General features: G+C 42.9%; 1 protein-coding gene across 1 annotated transcript; it reads left to right on the top strand.

The window, feature by feature from the left end:
- Positions 1–1,905: 1,905 nt before the first annotated feature.
- On the top strand, positions 1,906–14,374 carry tamm41 (TAM41 mitochondrial translocator assembly and maintenance homolog). Its single transcript, XM_079510397.1, has 9 exons — positions 1,906–2,313; positions 3,302–3,484; positions 4,101–4,193; positions 5,032–5,185; positions 6,156–6,301; positions 9,018–9,183; positions 12,063–12,125; positions 12,294–13,604; positions 13,817–14,374. Exons 1-8 carry the CDS (start codon positions 2,176–2,178, stop codon positions 12,383–12,385), a joined length of 1,035 nt encoding a protein of 344 aa, XP_079366523.1. The 5' UTR covers positions 1,906–2,175; the 3' UTR covers positions 12,386–13,604; positions 13,817–14,374.
- The last annotated feature ends 2,688 nt before the right edge of the window (positions 14,375–17,062 follow it).

Genomic DNA, 17,062 nt, shown 5'->3' with positions numbered 1-17,062 from the left:
AGCCTATATTGTGATTGTGCTATCATGCCTTGACTTAATTATACTTATATATTATTGTAGAAATTGTTGTTGTTGTTGTAAAGTTCTGAAAATAGACTTCAATATCCAATAGGAACTATGCCACCATTAGTTCAGTAAAGTATATAAAAGAGCTCAAAGGCTACATATTCAGTCAGACAACTCACCCCGAAAGTGAAGACAACTCACCCCGAAAGTGGCCGAAAGTGAAGACATCTCACCCCTGAAAGTGAAGACATCTCACCCCTGGTGAGTTGTCCGGACGTTCGGGGTGAGTTGTCCTGACAACTCACCAAAAGTGGCAAAAGGCGTGAGTTGTCTTGTTACCGGTATGAATGGTGAGTTTCTGGTTTTGTGCAACCGTCTTTTCGAGTATTTTAAAGGTTCCAAATCACTTGGGTTGGATTAGATGTTTTGCTTGATTATATTTCCTTGCCTGGCACTCAACAGTACTATACCCCATGGCCATGTTTCAACAACATGGATGTCTGGCTCTTGTCCGTTATCGTCAGAATAATTCAATTTCAAGAGATATGGACAATTCATGTTGAACTGCTAATAATATCCACTTGGAAGCTCATAGGCCTACTTTTTATTTTCATATTCCAATGACATACATATATGATATTGATGTAAAAATGATACTGAGAATAGGCTACTGTTTGAGGTTGTCATTGCCATAACTGCTAATTGTTTAAAAAGAGAGAAAAAGAAACAAAAGTTAACTGGGGAAAGTGAATATGTGTCGTACATTAAAATATAATGCTTTCACCTAGAGCTTCATATATGGAGACAACAGAGATCAGGTCAACGCCCCATATATGGGTATCATTGTGACACGCATCCAGTTGGGCATCATTGTGACAGTTGAAAATAGCAGATCTACAAGCTCACAATGCGTCGCAACGTGACACATTGAGAGCTTGTAGATCGGCTATTTTCAATAGATTTTCAACACATTTTGAACTTGTGAAATAGGACATTCTGCAATATGAAATACCTTTAGTACTTTAAGTACATTTTGATGCTGATACTTTTGTACTTTTACTCAAGTACATTTTCAATTCTGTACTCTTACTTTTACTAAATTGCAGTATTGGTACTTTTACTTAACCCATTTTGGGCGGGAACCCACCGGTGTTTTAAACATCGTTATAATTTAGCTAATGAAAAATAGCTTTTATTACGAGCTTGTAGGTCTGCTATTTTTGAAAAATCGTGAAAATGTGCCTCAAATCTTTGAATATTTCAGAGCAAACATTTTGGACTAAAATATTTGCTTCTGGGGGGGTCCCTGGAACGAGATAGGAAATGTTTCTTGAAAATACAAAATATAAGAGGTGCAGCCACTGGCACCAAATCCTCTACCCCTGAAATTGATCTAGCCTGGCTTTTTACAACTGACTGATGATGAATTCCTGTTCTGTTCTTTGGCTATAGTGTCTATTTGTATTTGTATCTTGTAAACAAGTGTAATGCTTTATTGGGTCGTCCACTCAGTTACAGTCTTTGTATTGAGTTGTGCTTGAAATGTACTGTAATTCTGCAAACTGTTAATACATTATTTCAATCAATCCCTCAGCTTTGTTGCCACTTAAATCAGATGCGATACCGCCCTCTACTGGATACATTAGAACGTGACCAGTGCACTCTAAAATAGTTTAAGCGGTCTCTCTCTGCCTGCTACAATATCGAGCATTAAATTGCATCGCATCAACAACTAACAACAATGAATAAATACGGTACACCAAATGTATACACAGAATAGAATACACGCAGCAGTCAAAATGGTCAAAAAAAACTGTACATGTATTTTAAACTCAAACTCCCATGAACTCACAGATTGTGGCGCATATTTGTGACGCAAATTGACGTCGACGTGAACTGCAGGACAACATCATGGCAACCATAGATATATATATATAAGAACAGCTGACCGAATGCACGCGGCTACTACAACAACAACAACAACAACACAACAATTGATATTGGAGGTTTATGGAGCCCCCCTTATTGGTCCCGAATACCGTGTTTTAACTTTACTTTGGGTTTAATCTGGACTAATAACGTGTTCTGGTGTGTTTGATCGTCGGTATATAGCTATAATTAAAATATAGGTAACGGTCAGTTGACCGCTGACCGTGGACCGTTGTCAAGATGACTCTTCCAGCGTTGCAGAACACGGGCGTGTTTTACCGGAGGATCTTGTCTCAGTTTCCCCAGGACATTAGTCTAGCTTTCGCCTATGGCTCCGGTGTTTTCAAACAGCAAGGGACCACTCAGGGACAGATGGGGGTAAAGACAATCATCTTTGGCTATATAGAAGTGTCTATTTGTACCGTCTCTAAATGTTGTGATGAATTGAACAGGGTGGACCCTCTTGTAAACAAGTGTAATGCTTTATTTATTGGGTCTTCCACTCAGTCTTTGTATTGAGTTGTGCTTGAAATGTACTGTAATTCTGCAAACTATTAATACATATTTCAATCAATCACACATGAGTCATGACAGACAGTTAGACAATATAAAGGCCATAGCAAAACTATATACGTAAAATGGTAAATGGTAAATGGTGCATTTATATAGCGCCTTTATCCAAGGCGCTTTACATAGATTGTGCATTACATTCACCCATTCACACACCGATTGTGGCGGAAGCCATGCAAGGTACCAACCAGCACATCGGGAGCAATTTGGGGTTCAGTGTCTTGCCCAAGGACACTTCGACATGTAGACAGGAGGAGCCGGGATTCGAGCCGCCGACCCATGGATCACTGGACGACCTGCTCTACCTCCTGAGCCACAGTCGCCCCAGGGATGCACCGAAAGGGAAATTCTTGGCCAAAACCGAATACCGAATATAGGAAATAGTTGGCCGTACCTATACTGCCCTAACAAAGTGCAGTAACTAAGCTACAAAGTCAGTGTTCTATTTCAGTGGTTCCCAAACTTTTTCATGCCAAGGACCCCCAAATTGACACTAATTAACCTCGCGGACCCCCATTTGAAAAAAAATATATGCCAGGGACCCCCAATAAGAGATTCTTTCAGAGCTAACGTTTTTAACTCAAATCTTTGCTTCTGGGGGGTTCCTGGAATAGCATATTTTCAGATGCGGGTCGGTGGCCAATTACATCGAATTTTTGGGGTCCTTGACATGAAATATTGAGCACCACTGATATATAGAAACATAGGTATTTCAGAAAACTGTCAGAATTTAGAAGACATTTTTTTTTAAATTTCGACGTCGGGCCTAAAAGTGTTCTTTTTCTCCACCTCTCAGAAAAACATGCTGGACTTTGTGTTCACGGTGGACGACCCTGTGACCTGGCACACCATGAACCTGCTGCAGAACCGCAAACACTACTCCGTTCTCAAGATGCTGGGGCCCAGAAAGATCAGCTCCATTCAGAGTGACCGCGGGGCCGGAGTGTACTACAACACTCTTGTACCGGTGGATGGAAGGGTAAATCACAGATACCGCTCAATTAGCCTGGGCATGCATTCCGGTTCGGGTTCATGATCCGGGGTGGGAGCGGATGATATCGCTACGTCATGTTGTAGTATTGTTTTGTAGTCATCAATCTTCCGGAAGTTCCTTTTTCTCAATAAAAGCTACAGGCTACGAGAGCTTTTATTGTTATTCTTCCGGTTTGAGGGAAAAGGAAGTTCCGTTTGATTGTTCCTGCCTGACGACTACAAAACAATGCTGCAACATGACGTAACGATATCATCCGTTCCAGACCGGTTCACACGGAACAGAGACGTGAGGCGAGGTTACTGTTCAATACAAAAAACATTCACTGACCTCGATTGAGATTTTCTTTTACTACGGGGGGGGGGGGGGGGGGGGGTTGGACACTTGGTTTCATTCCGAGAGACTGCTGCCTTGTGTCACACTTTGACCTAGTGTGGGTCGTGTTGCCGAAAGGCACAGGTAGAAAAAACTGCCCAAAACTGGAAAATACTGAAAAGGAGAGTAAATATAGCATGCTTCCGGTAATTATGTTTGATGTACTTTACATTGATTGTCTCAAAATGGCAAAATTGTGATATCCTCAGTTTTCCTTTCATCACCCCAGGTAATCAAATATGGCGTCATTAGCACAGAGACTCTGATTGATGACCTGATGCACTGGAAGACGATGTATGTTGCTGGGCGACTGCACAAACCCGTAAGTACATATTTTTACGCCGATCTCGTGACTAGGGTCAAGGTTAAGGTTAAGGTGTTGACCCTTGTCGAGCAAGCAATGCCAACTTAGTCCACCCCCACGCTTGTCTCACTTGGGGACAAAGTGTCACAAGAGTTTTGGTGAATCTGTTTCGTATCAGAATCAATTTAGATGGGCTGATATTATCAGACAGGGAACCCCCCCCCCCCCCCTTGGGAAGCCCCACACAGAGTGCCACCCCTCACTTCACACGATGTGATTTTTTTTGTCTGTGTGTTGGTTAAAAAATATTTAACCAAAGAAAAGTAGTTAAAAGCGTTTCGGGAAAAACCTCTTAACTCCATTGGACCCTCACACTGTCTGCTAAAACAGGGGTTCTCAACATTTTTGGCTGGGGACCCCCGGAAATGCTTTGGCCATGTCTTTTCGATTTCGATTCAATTTCCATTTTCCAGCCATTCAGTTGCAAAAAAAAATAAAAGTTATTATTATTATTATTATTAATTTATTTATTTTTTACAATAATCTGGGGACCCCCCAAAATAATTTGGCACAAATAATGTGTGCTTGTAGATCTGCTATTTTCAGTAAGTGTAAAAACAGTCATTACGACGGCATCAAGGCCCACCAAAATACATTTCAGTCGACTAAATCAACTGTAGATTTAGGACTAAAATCCTATGATATTTAGTCGACTAAAACTAGACTAACACTAAGACATTCCAGGTGACTAAAATGTGACTAAATCTAAATGAAAGCTATTCAAGAGACTATGACTCAAACTAAAATCAAAATTTGCTGCCCAAAAACAACACTGGTATGTATGTCCTGGTTGCAGGTGAAGATGCTGATGCAGAGTGACAACAACGGGAAGCTGCGCGCCGCCCTGGTGGGCAATCTGAAAAGTGCCGTGATCGCGTCGTTCCTCATGCTGCCGGAGAGCTTCACGGAAGAAGACCTGTTCCTGCAGATCGCCGGTCTCTCCTATGCAGGTGACTAGACCCACAGAACCAGGACATTTTATTCTCGCCTTCTGAGCATGTGTGCGAGAGAGCAGGGGTTCTCAAGGGTTTTCTTTTAGCTGCGGACCCCTGGAAATGCTTTGGCCAGCCCCTAAAACAGTACAGTAGTGCATCCCGTGGATGCAGAGGTCGTTGTTTTATTGCGTCCCTTAAAGGAGCATTCAGTGATTTTGGTGATTTGGAAAACCACCCAGTCCGCCCCGGTAACAAAATGTGCACATGCACACGCTCTACAGTGGGGGGAAGTTCCAACAGGCCAACAGCATGTGCACCAAGGCCCGCCCCCACTCGATCATGATTGGAGGAAGGCCCCTCTCATCCTGATTGGATGAAGGATTTGCCACCCTCCACCAAAACTGAAACTAGGGTTTTTTGACCCGAGGGGCTCACTGGGGACAGGGAGGAACTCCTTATATGGTCAACACACTCTATAGTAGGGAGGATTATCAAAAAAAAAGAAATAAATAAGTGATATTTGAATGAAGTGAAATCACTGAATATACCTTTAACTAACTGCGTTTTGGGATGCAAAATGCACCATATTTTAATCTCTGTATAAAGAAAATGGATCACAGTGCATTGTTTGGCACAATGCTTTGTGAACAAGGAGGGCATGTGGTACGTGACATCGGTTCAATGCTTTGTGAACAAGGAGGGCATGTGGTACGTGACATCGGTTCAATGCTTTGTGAACAAGGAGGGCATGTGGTACGTGACATCGGTTCAATGCTTTGTGAACAAGGAGGACATGTGGTACGTGACATCGGTTCAATGCTTTGTGAACAAGGAGGGCATGTGGTACGTGACATCGGTTCAATGCTTTGTGAACAAGGAGGGCATGTGGTACGTGACATCGGTTCCCGCTCGGTAATCGAACCAGGGTTATTTCGGCTCACTGTGTGCTCCCATAAATCTTTTGTTCCATACTTTTCCTAATAAGGGGATTTCAGGATGGTGATCGGAGAGGATAAGTCCAAGGTGGCCAACATCGTCAACGACAACATCCAGCACTTCCGGATCCTGTACAGCAACATCTTACAGGACTGCCCTCAGGTGGTCTACAAGCCTCAGCAGGGGAAACTAGAGGTGAGCACACGCATGCACGCACGCACGCACGCACGCACGCACGCACACGCACGCATGCACGCACGCACGCACGCACACACACACACACGGTATCCAGACCTGAAAATGCTTTTTCTGTTTAATAAAATCACACCCGTGTGAAGTGAGAGGTGATCTTATCATTGTACATCATCTCATTCTGGCCAATCAAAATTTGGTGGATATTAAATATTAAAATAAAATGTCTAAACATCCTAACAAGGGGTCTGGGAAGGGAGTGCATTGCAACTTGCAAGGGGGGCTTTGATAACGTTAAACAGAGGCTCGTTTGTCAACACTGCGTCACCCACATAATTCGTTCCGTTTAATGCCGTATCGATACAGCAGCCTCTCGATCGATTCACCTATCGTCCGGATTTTCGATCAATATATTGCCATATCGATTAATTGAATGCACCACTTACCGATTACCCATGTTACTATTTTGGACGCGAAAAGTGCAAAACCTTGAAATCGATTTGAGAACATGTTTAATACATAAGTAAAAATTTGTATTTTCAACCTCTTTTGAGAAAATGTGTACCTTTTCTGGCAGTTTATACTTGATAGCCACATGAGTAAAATGATCCCATTGCCCCGAGGAGACCGTCTGCTGTAGTATCCAATAGGATTCATATGTCACTCATTCTAATCTGACAATAAGCCTCCGTTGTGTGTCCTAGCTCCGAGAGCTCCTCTATCTTTGGCTTCTTTACAAGTTTCGCTTTCTTTCAGCTTCGCGGCAGTCCCGTCGAAACGTCCAACCAACACACCTGCAGTGAACAATGACCCGGTCTTTCTATTCACACATTGAGCCTATGGGGCTCGGTCACAGACGGTGGTGGGGAAAAGTACTCGCTTGTTTTTACTGAAGTAAAAGTATCAATACTATATTCCGTTACAAGTAAAAGTCAGGAATACGATACGAAGCGATTACACCGTTTTAAAGTGGATTTTCATGACAAGCAACTCAGCGATCGGTGCACTGGCGGTAACGGTAACTTTAAACATAGGCAGTCTAGCCTCAAAGACGGCCGTAAATTGTAGGCATTCAAGCTGTTAATCGACTTGTTAATCAACTGTCCAAAGGTTACGCCTTTCAGAGACCAGTTTTTTGAAAACCTTTGTCAACTTGGTTGGAGTGAAATTAAATCCTACAATCCGAAATCCTGTAAAATCGGATCCTACTCCAGAGTCCAGACTCTGTGTACATTAACAATTTTTTTTCTATTGTTCCCAACAGTTTGTTGGTTTTTAGTTTGGCTTTAACTTTAAGTAACTCATTGTACGGAGCAGGACAGGGCATATTCTTTCATCATACTATTAGTTTTAAATAGGGCGTGTGTGTGTGACTCCCTTGGCGCAACTCTCTACTCTATGATTAGCATTTTAACTGGCACATGCATAGAATTTGGGTGTGTATCTGTGAGAGTGTGTATGCCTTCAGGACAGGTATGGACGCTCCTCTTGTCTTCCAGGGCAGGGATAAGGTTTCATTTGTGTTTGCTCTCTCTCTCTGCCATTATTGCCACTCCCGTGGCTGCCACACAGAGACAAATACAATGCTCACCTCCCCCGGCATCACACTGGCCTGGAACAATATATTCATGTGTATATCCTTGAACCCAGAGCCAGAACCAAATGCATTGTAATGATGACATGTCAATGTTGTCAGTCAGTTATGTGGGATGTCGGGGCATCAAGAACTTCCACAGAAAAGGGAGTACGAATCTCAAGGGAAAGTGTACCAGATTGCCTGAAAGGGAATCGAGAATGAGCGCATATTATCAATCACGTGTGTCTGCTCGCGCATACAAAAGTTGCAATGAATCAGTTAACATGAGTTTAATATTGAAGGTTAACCCATTTAGGCCTGACGTCGAAATTTAAAAAATGTCTTCAAAATCCTGACAGTTTTCTGAAATACCTCATGTTTCTATAGAGCACCGAAGTCCTGACGTAACTCGCTCATCCCTTCGATTCCCCTGGTTCGCGGAAGTAATTTCTCTATGGATAATAACATGGGCTCATCTTAAAATCGTTTCATATAAGCGTTGTGGTCCAAAAATAAACAAGCTGTCTCTGCGTTATTGTCGGGGAGGTGTCTCTGTATCGTTTGCGACAGTCAGTCACTCATATATGATACAGTCTGTTTCTAGCGAAAATGTAACTAATTCAGTAGCAGTAACATAAGCGTTTTCTCTTTCTTCATGTCCATATGAGTGAAACGGCCGGGGTGACATGTTTATTTTTCAAACACAGTTCTTATATGAGGCAATCTAAAATCCCCCTATGGGGATTACAATACAAATAAAAAGTACACAAACCTGTGGATTTGCGCCCTCTACCGATATTGACGTCAGACTTTGGTGCTCTATATCAGTGGTGCTCAATATTTCATGTCAAGGACCCCAAAAATGATATGTAATATACCTCCGCCCCCCCCCCCCCCCCATCTGAAAATATGTTGTTCCAGGGACCTCCCCCAGAAGCAAAGATTTGAGTTAAAATGTTCACTCTGTAATAATATATATTTTCACGATTTAAAAAAAAATAGCAGATCTACAAGCTCGTAGATCTGCTATTTTTCAATAGCTAAAAGTATAACATAATGCTTAAAAAAAAAACACCAAAAGGGGTTCCTTCCCGTCCAGAATGCAGTTAATGTTATTGTTGTTTGTGCATCATAACCTGGCAGGTGGACAAGAGCCCCGAGGGCCAGTTCATCCAGCTGATGGCGCTGCCCCGGACCCTCCAGCAGAGGATCACGAGGCTCGTGGACCCCCCGGGGAAAAACCGCGACGTGGAGGAGATCCTCCTGCAGGTGGCGCAAGACCCGGACTGTGGCGCAGTCGTACAGCAAGGTATATACGGACGGATCGACGCGTTCGTTGGTTTTGGCAGTTTTTGAATACGATTTTACTAGAGATGTCCCGATACTGTATGGGTATCGGAGAAGTATCGGTATCGGCCATTATTTGTAAGGTTGGGCGGTTTTGCTAAATTTAAAACCCCGGTTTACTATGAACAAAACACTGCAGTTTCCGGTTTTACCGTCTAATTCATTTTAACGTGGCCATGCTTTCGCATTATTTCATTTTGTTAATCAGAGACTGCTATTACAGTCTATCGCCACAAGATGGCCCTTTTCGCTATTGTAATGTATCGTCAGTCATGTTTGCCTGTCTTGTCCCTCTCTGCCTACCGTAGTGTAATGAGCTCCCAGGCACAGGCAAACAGCGTTGCCTGGCTGGCTGCTCTGAGTCAGACTGAGACATCTATCATCTACTCGTAGATCTCAGTGATTATTTGACCCATTAGATTAGTATCTTATGATGTGACAGAAACGAGTCATGAACAATGCGCGACGACTCGACGACGCACTGTAAGCTTGTAGATCGGCTATTTTCTGCACGCGCTCCGCAGTACGGCGACGTATAATTAATTCTAGATTGGAAGTGGAGGCGCAGCTGTACAACGGCGTACAACTCGCATCAGATTATTTCAGCATGATCCAGAGTTTAGTTTATGCCTGACAGAGAGTGGGCCAGTTGCTGATAGGAAGAGCACGGAAACTGGCACAAGAATTTAGTCAGACACACAGACGGACGGATAGATCGGACGGATGGATCATGAAAACTAGCGTTATTTGATGCTGCCATTCTCTACTGCTTCCCTAAACAATAATCACGGCCACCCATCGGGACATCCCTAGATTTTACCATTTAGTTTTAGTCATATTCTAGTCATCTGAAATGTTTTTAGTGTTAGCCTAGTTTTAGTCGACTAAACATCAGATTTTAGTCGACTAAATGTACAGTTGATTTAGTCGACGAAAATGCATTTTGGCGATTGGCGGTGACTTGATGGCACCGCGATGCCTGATTTGACACTAGGTTTCGTGCTGAAAATAGCCGATCTACAAGCTCGCAGCATGACGCGTTGTGAGCTTGTAGATCGGCTATTTTCAGAGTGCAAGAGCAAGAACCAAACATAAAATGACTTGTCTTTTATTTCTACTGGATCTCTTCCCCACTAGTCCCTCCGTAACATTTTAGTGTAGTTTTTATTTATTTAATTGTCAATATATGAAGTCATTCATATAGTCATTGTAGCATTTATAGTTTTCGTCGGTGAAAAAAGGTAGTCGACGAACATTTTTCGTCATAGTTTTAGACAGTGGACGAAATCAACACTAAATGGTTGTATGAATAAATAATAGAAAGATGGATGATTGAATACACGACAAAAAAGCAGGACAAACAATGCTCATAAATACAGAACCCACTACCGAAGAAGCTCAAAGGGAGAACAGGAACGTCTAGTAACACAACCAATAAAGACTAATAAATAAAAACTATACGCAACTAACTTTGCTAGTAAACTAAAAAGCAAGAGAACATATGCAGATGCAGTGTTTGGTGAAGTGTGCCCAATGGCAATCCATTTAAAAACTCACTAGGGGAATCACAGCAGCCAGTTTGAGTCTGTTCTGTAGGTCATTCCAAGACCAGGAAGGAGCGTAGAGTTTTGAACAGGTGGCGACTGCAAGTGGCACGGGTTCATTATTGGGTGTCGCCTAGAGCTGTCAACAGAGGAATGTAAGGGTGAATGAGTGCCAAGACGGATAGCTTGATGTTGAGCATGCAGATGGATAGGATAGAGCAATGTGTGAATGATAGATGGTAGATGGAGGACAGGTAGAAGCATAGGACAAGAACAACACAGGATGACTTAATTAAACTATGGTGGCACGGTGGCACAGTCAGTAGTGCTGTCGCCTCACAGCTAGAAGGTCCTGGGTTCGATTCCCGCTGTGGGCGCTGGGGGCGTGTTCCCTCCTCCGCGTCATCAGTGCCCATACCCGAGGCGAGGGTTGACGAAAGGGCCCTTCTGTGTGGAGTTTGCATGTTCTCCCCGTGTCCCCTAGGGTAGGTATACCTTCACAAAAAACATGCAGTAATACTCGTCTCTAAAACTACCTCCCCCTGGCCAGCCGGGGCGCCTGATGTAGGGGAAAGGAACTGGTCGGAAATAACATGTTCCTTCCACGCGCTACGTCCGCCTGGGGAAACTCCCCCCTGTCAGGTGACAAGAAGCAGCGTGGACTCCTCATGCATGTGTAGCGCCCAGGATTACATTAGATCATTGACACAAAAATGGGTTGCAAAATTGTGGGATAAAAAAAAAAAAGATGGATGGTGGGTAGAGATGAATGAGCGGACGGGTAGATCGATGGATAGATCGATGGAGGGGAGTGAGTGAGGGAGGGAGGCCGGGCTGGATAATGATTCAAGGTATTTTATTACAGGCTCCCCTAGGACCTCAACTGTGAAGTTATCATACAATTACAAAAAAGAACGCTGGGTAGTCTGGTTGATGGATGGCAGGGGATTTGATCTGTCCTATCAAAATGTTCATATTGACAAGTAATAAAGTAGTATTGAGAAATCATCAGTCCGTAAGCATATTGCTTGGAAGCCATCGTGCAGAATGCTAGTGTCTTGAGATAGCATTATAAGTTTGGTTCAGTCGCTGAAAGTAATGTCTGAGTGTGTGTGTGTGTGTGTGTGTGTGTGTGTGTGTGTGTGTGTGTGTGTGTGTGTGTGTGTGTGTGTGTGTGTGTGTGTGTGTGTGTGTGTGTGTGTGTGTGTGTGTGTGTGTGTGTGTGTGTGTGTGTGTGTGTGTGTGTGTGTGTGTGTGTGTGTGTGTGTGTGTGTGTGTGTGTGTGTGTGTGATCCAGGAATCTCATCTATCGTCAAGTCCTCCAGCATAACGCAGAGCCTCAAAAGCATCGCCACGGCCGGTAAGCCTTGCTGCATTCGTCAAGTTTTAAGATGTTACATCAAACTTGAGAAAGTCCACTCGATAAACTCACTTTAAAACAATGACGACGACAATAATTGATGTGTTCCTGTACATATACAATATTGTCATTAATATGTGTGGTGTCATGTGGTGTGGTCCTTCCTAGGCCTGTGGAAGTCTGCGTCCTACAGTTCCAAGAAACTGATGAAGATGTGGCAGGGATGGAGGACGAAGCCTTCCGTCTCACAACTGTCCTGAACGTGTCAGACATGCACTTTGACTTTCCCTGTGTTCACCAGACACACACACACACACACACACACCTGCATCTCCGTCCTTAACTCTTGACGAGCCGTTGCTTTAACAATCGCACACACTACTGTACACTAACCTCTGGTTGAATTGTCCCTATGGGATCGCCGACCATGTATATCAAGCGGTGTTCGAGTAGCCTGCTGGGAGCCTTGCCCTCGTTTTAACTCCCCTTAAAGGAGAATTCCATGCTAGAAGGCTTTCTTACCTTTATTTGTAGTTGTTACGTCCCCAACAAAGAGGTCCAGGTGTTTTTTTGTGCAAAAGCGCATTATTGGCTATTTCCCCTAATATAAGCCCTCAATGAATTGAATCGCATTGCATTGAATTGAATGGGGCATTGGGGTGTTGTGCTAATTCGCTTATTTCCATCGCTCAATTTGTTTTGTCCTCTCTTCATAATGTAAATAGTATCCCAAGCGGCACACTTTACTACTTATTTCGATGGAAATAAGCGAATTAGCACAAAAACCCAACCCCCATTGAGGGCTTATATTAGGGGAAATGGCCAGTAATGCGCTTTTGCACAAAATAACACCTGGACCTGTTTGGTGGGGACGTAACAACTACAAATAAAGGTATAAAGAAAGCCTTCTAGCATGGAATTCTCCTTTTAATGTGAATCACAGCCAATGCCAGAAGTCCGAAATCTCATGTGAATGAAGTCCCGTGACGAACGTTGTCAACAACCAACAGGTGTTTATTGTTTAAAAGCAGGGTGCAGACATTCACAGCACATGCGTGGAGATTGTCTGCAGACTTCTTTTAGTCTTTCATAGTCCAGTCAGTGTACTGGAAGCATACTCTGGTGTACGAGACACATTTTTAACAGACATTTCTCCATGGAAGGAAGGGTCAATTTTGGGCAGGTGCACAACAGAACACAAGGACAGAAAGAAAGAATTACTGCTCCATTGCCTCCCAGGCATCTGTTCAGGGTCCACAACACTGTACATGTGTAGCCTATCTATTCTGTACTGTATGTACAGTACATGCTGTACAGTACACTGTGGCCCATTTCGTTAGGTGCACACCTCCTAGCAGGCATGTATATATGACTGTACAGTACAACGCAGATTTGTTATTATGCAGTCAGAGATGCTACAAGAGCTCATCTTGTGACGTGTTGAGCTTGCAGATCTGCTATTTTCGCTGAACGCACACTGTTTTAACCCATTTTGGGCGGGAACCCCTTTTGGTGTTAGCGTTATGTTATGCTTTAGCTATTGAAAAATAGCAGATCTACAAGCTCATAGCGCGCCACCGAGTGGCGCACTACGAGCTTGTAGGTCTGCTATTTTTGAAAAGTCGAAGACACGACTGACATGGAAACATAGCTTTTTCAGAAAACTGTCAGGATGTAGAAGACATTTTTAGAATCTGATCTCAGATCTTTGTGTACTTGAATCCATCCTTCTAGCTTTCAAGACACTGACCCGTTCATCTCACAATAAGAAGGGGACTGATTGGTTCATCTCACAATAAGAAGGGGACTGATTGGTTATAGGCCTACATATCATCTCACAATAAGAAGGGGACTGATTGGTTATAGGCCTACATATCATCTCACAATAAGAAGGGGACTGATTGGTTCATCTCACAATAAGAAGGGGACTGATTGGTTATAGGCCTACATATCATCTCACAATAAGAAGGGGACTGATTGGTTATAGGCCTACATATTCTCAGTAAAACGGTACGCACTGTTAAGCAGTGATTCAATCAACATTATAATTTCATAAAGACCTCCAGTGTAATATGCATTAGGTCACAGACAGACCCCCGTTTGATGTTGTCTTTTATCCCTGCCACGCCAGAACGGCCGAAGGCAGCAAGGGGATTATATTTTCCCTCCTGTGAGTCTGTCTGTCTGTCTGTCTGTCTGTCTGTCTGTCTGTCTGTCTGTCCCTCCATCTGTCTGTAAACAGCTACTCTCAGACATTACTGGACCGCAATGCACGAATAAATAAATGCCACACTTTTCACGTTGGCCTGCTATCGCGCCACCAGCAGGCCGATTTCAGTGGAACAGATTGTTTGAACAAAAATGATCGGGAAGAGGAAGAAATGGCACCCTTTTGACATTGGCCTATTAGCGCCACCAGGTGGACGCCACAATAAACTACCTGACCTGGCGGCTCCGAGGAGCACTTTTTTTTTTAGTTTTACATCATCTTTCCCTATATGCAAAATGTTAGTGTGTGATGAACTCTCTTTAGATGTGAGAGGTTGTCAGACTTAAGTTTTACCAAAGTATTCTAGTTTATGGTAGGTATAAGTGAGACTTTCTTTCCAGGACTTGCCAGTATGGTTGTCATTTAAAGGCTGTGATAAATGGGTTGCATTTTGAGGCTGTAGTGTTAACCCCTTTTGGTGTTTTAAGCATTATGTTATACTTTAGCTATTGAAAGATAGCAGATCTACAAGCTCGTAGCGCGGCACCGAGTGCCGCGCTACGAGCTTGTAGGTCTGCTATTTTTGAAAAATCGTGAAAATGTGGCGCAAATCTTTGCATATTTATTCTTTCAGAGCCAAAGTTTTTAACTTTTCAAATCTTTGCTTCTGGGGGGGGGGGGGGTCCCTGGAACAACATATTTTCAGATGGGGGTCCGCGGCCAATTACATATAATCTTGGGGGTCCTTGACATGAAAATGTTTGATAACGACTGACATAGAATCAGAAAACTGTCATGATTTAGAAGACATTATTTTGTAAAATCGTTCCCAGGTCAAAATGGGTTAAGTGATATCAGACAGTATGAAATACTGTACATAGTGGCTCTGGTTAACTAGATGAATACTGTAGTCCTGCATCCTGAGTTTTAATCCATTGAGACCTGGAACGCATCCATGTCACGTTAGCGTTTAACCACATTAACCATTAACCCATTTTGGGGCGGGAACCCGTTTTGGTGTTTTAAACATTGTTATAATTTAGCTATTGAAAAATAGCAGATCTACAAGCTCATAGCGCGCCACCGAGTGGCGCGCTATGAACTTGTAGGTCTGCTATTTTTTTTAAATCGTTAAAATGTGCCTCAAATCTTTCCGAAAATTGTCATGATTTAGAAAACTTTTTTTTTTTAAATTTCGACGTCAGGCCTGAATGGGTTAAACTGGCCCATCTGGCATCGGGTCAAATCATTGTACATCCATCGCAGAAGTAATTGCAAGGATTTGGACAATTTGAATATCTTATCTCTGTGCCGTTTGGTATGTGTACTGCTCAGCTCGAAGATAACGTACGAGCTGCATAGATGCTGGTAGAGTGCAGACATTGACTGTTATTTCTGTGGAGAATTATCTGTGTCCTTCGCAATGTGTCCTCATGACCCTGTGAGGTGGCACTACTACTAGCCTGGGCACCATTCCATTTCGGATTCATGAACCTGTCGGGAGCGGATGATATCGCTACGTCATGTTGTAGTGTTGTTTTGTAGTCGTTAATCTTCCGGAACTTCCCTTTCCCTCAAACCGATTTTTCTCAATAAAAGCTACAGGCTACGAGAGCTTTTATTGTTATTCTTCCGGTTTGAGTGAAAAGGAAGTTCCGTTTGATTGTTCCTGCCTGATGACTACAAAACAATACTACAACATGACGTAACGATATCATCCATTCCAGACCGGTTCACACGGCACTTTTGGAACAGAGAACAGGCTTTCCACCTCGTGAGGCGAGGTTACACTAGACTACAAACACACTTTTTGCACCTTTCTCTCGTCTGCTAATCTTCCGAATAGCCAAAAAAACCTTGTCCTCCTCTTATGCATGTACTATCTCTCTCACTATACGCAATTAAAACGTCTTGGAGGGGAGGCCCAACATTCATTTTGGAGATTCCAGAAGGACGGGTCATGTTGTTGGCCAATGCAATATAGCAACGACTACTTCCTATTTGCTGTAGCCATGCCAACGACACAGTCATTCACCTCACTAGTGAAGCCTCAGAGAGTTCAAAGTCTAGTCTCTGGGGAGATGTTAGGAAACATCAGCGTTTTGCTGAACAACATCCCTGCTGCAGGAGATACTGTATGTCTGCTTGGAATTCCTGTACGGAATGAAACTCCTCGTTTGCCCATGGGCAAGTGATGACAATGCCCAGGTTGGTGAGGGAGCCGTTAATAATGGCCGTCATCTCTTGGAAACAAAATATTTGGTCCTCCTTTTTTTTGTTTTGATAAAATGTATCAATATCTATTATCAATATTTTGTAGGGTTATAAACAATTGAATAATATTCAAAATAAGGCTGTAACGCTTGTCGATTTGAAAGATTATTTAATTGGGAAGTGCACTTGATTACTTGAAACATGGATATTTCTATACACTGTTACCAAGGCTTCAAGTTCTCAAATTTGAAATGCATTGAGTTTACTTGGGCTTTCTGGAACAATGACGTATCGGACATGACCTTTTGACTGCATTGTCCTGTTCATTAACTTGTTGATCATCAGCGTGTTCATGTGTAATGTAATGTATATTATACATTTTATTTAATAATCATAATAAACATCCCTGGCTGCAACGTCAAGTGATACATTTGGTGTCGCCCATTACAATTATTTGTCTATTGTCTTGTCTGTTTGCACTGTCTTTTGTATTTGATATGACAGAATTTGGCTC

The sequence above is a fragment of the Electrona antarctica genome, assembly GCF_951216825.1.
Source record: "Electrona antarctica genome assembly, chromosome: 9".
Taxonomy (NCBI): domain Eukaryota; kingdom Metazoa; phylum Chordata; class Actinopteri; order Myctophiformes; family Myctophidae; genus Electrona; species Electrona antarctica.
The sequence above is the reverse complement of the archived record's forward strand: the minus strand, read 5'-3'. Positions and strand labels throughout refer to the sequence as shown.

Coding starts and splice junctions, on each gene's coding strand:
- tamm41 (XM_079510397.1), top strand. CDS start 2,176: ATGACTCTTCCAGCGTTGCAGAACACGGGCGTGTTTTACCGGAGGATC. Junction 3,485..4,100: donor TTGTACCGGTGGATGGAAGG/GTAAATCACAGA, acceptor TCATCACCCCAG/GTAATCAAATATGGCGTCAT. Junction 5,186..6,155: donor CGCCGGTCTCTCCTATGCAG/GTGACTAGACCC, acceptor TTTCCTAATAAG/GGGATTTCAGGATGGTGATC.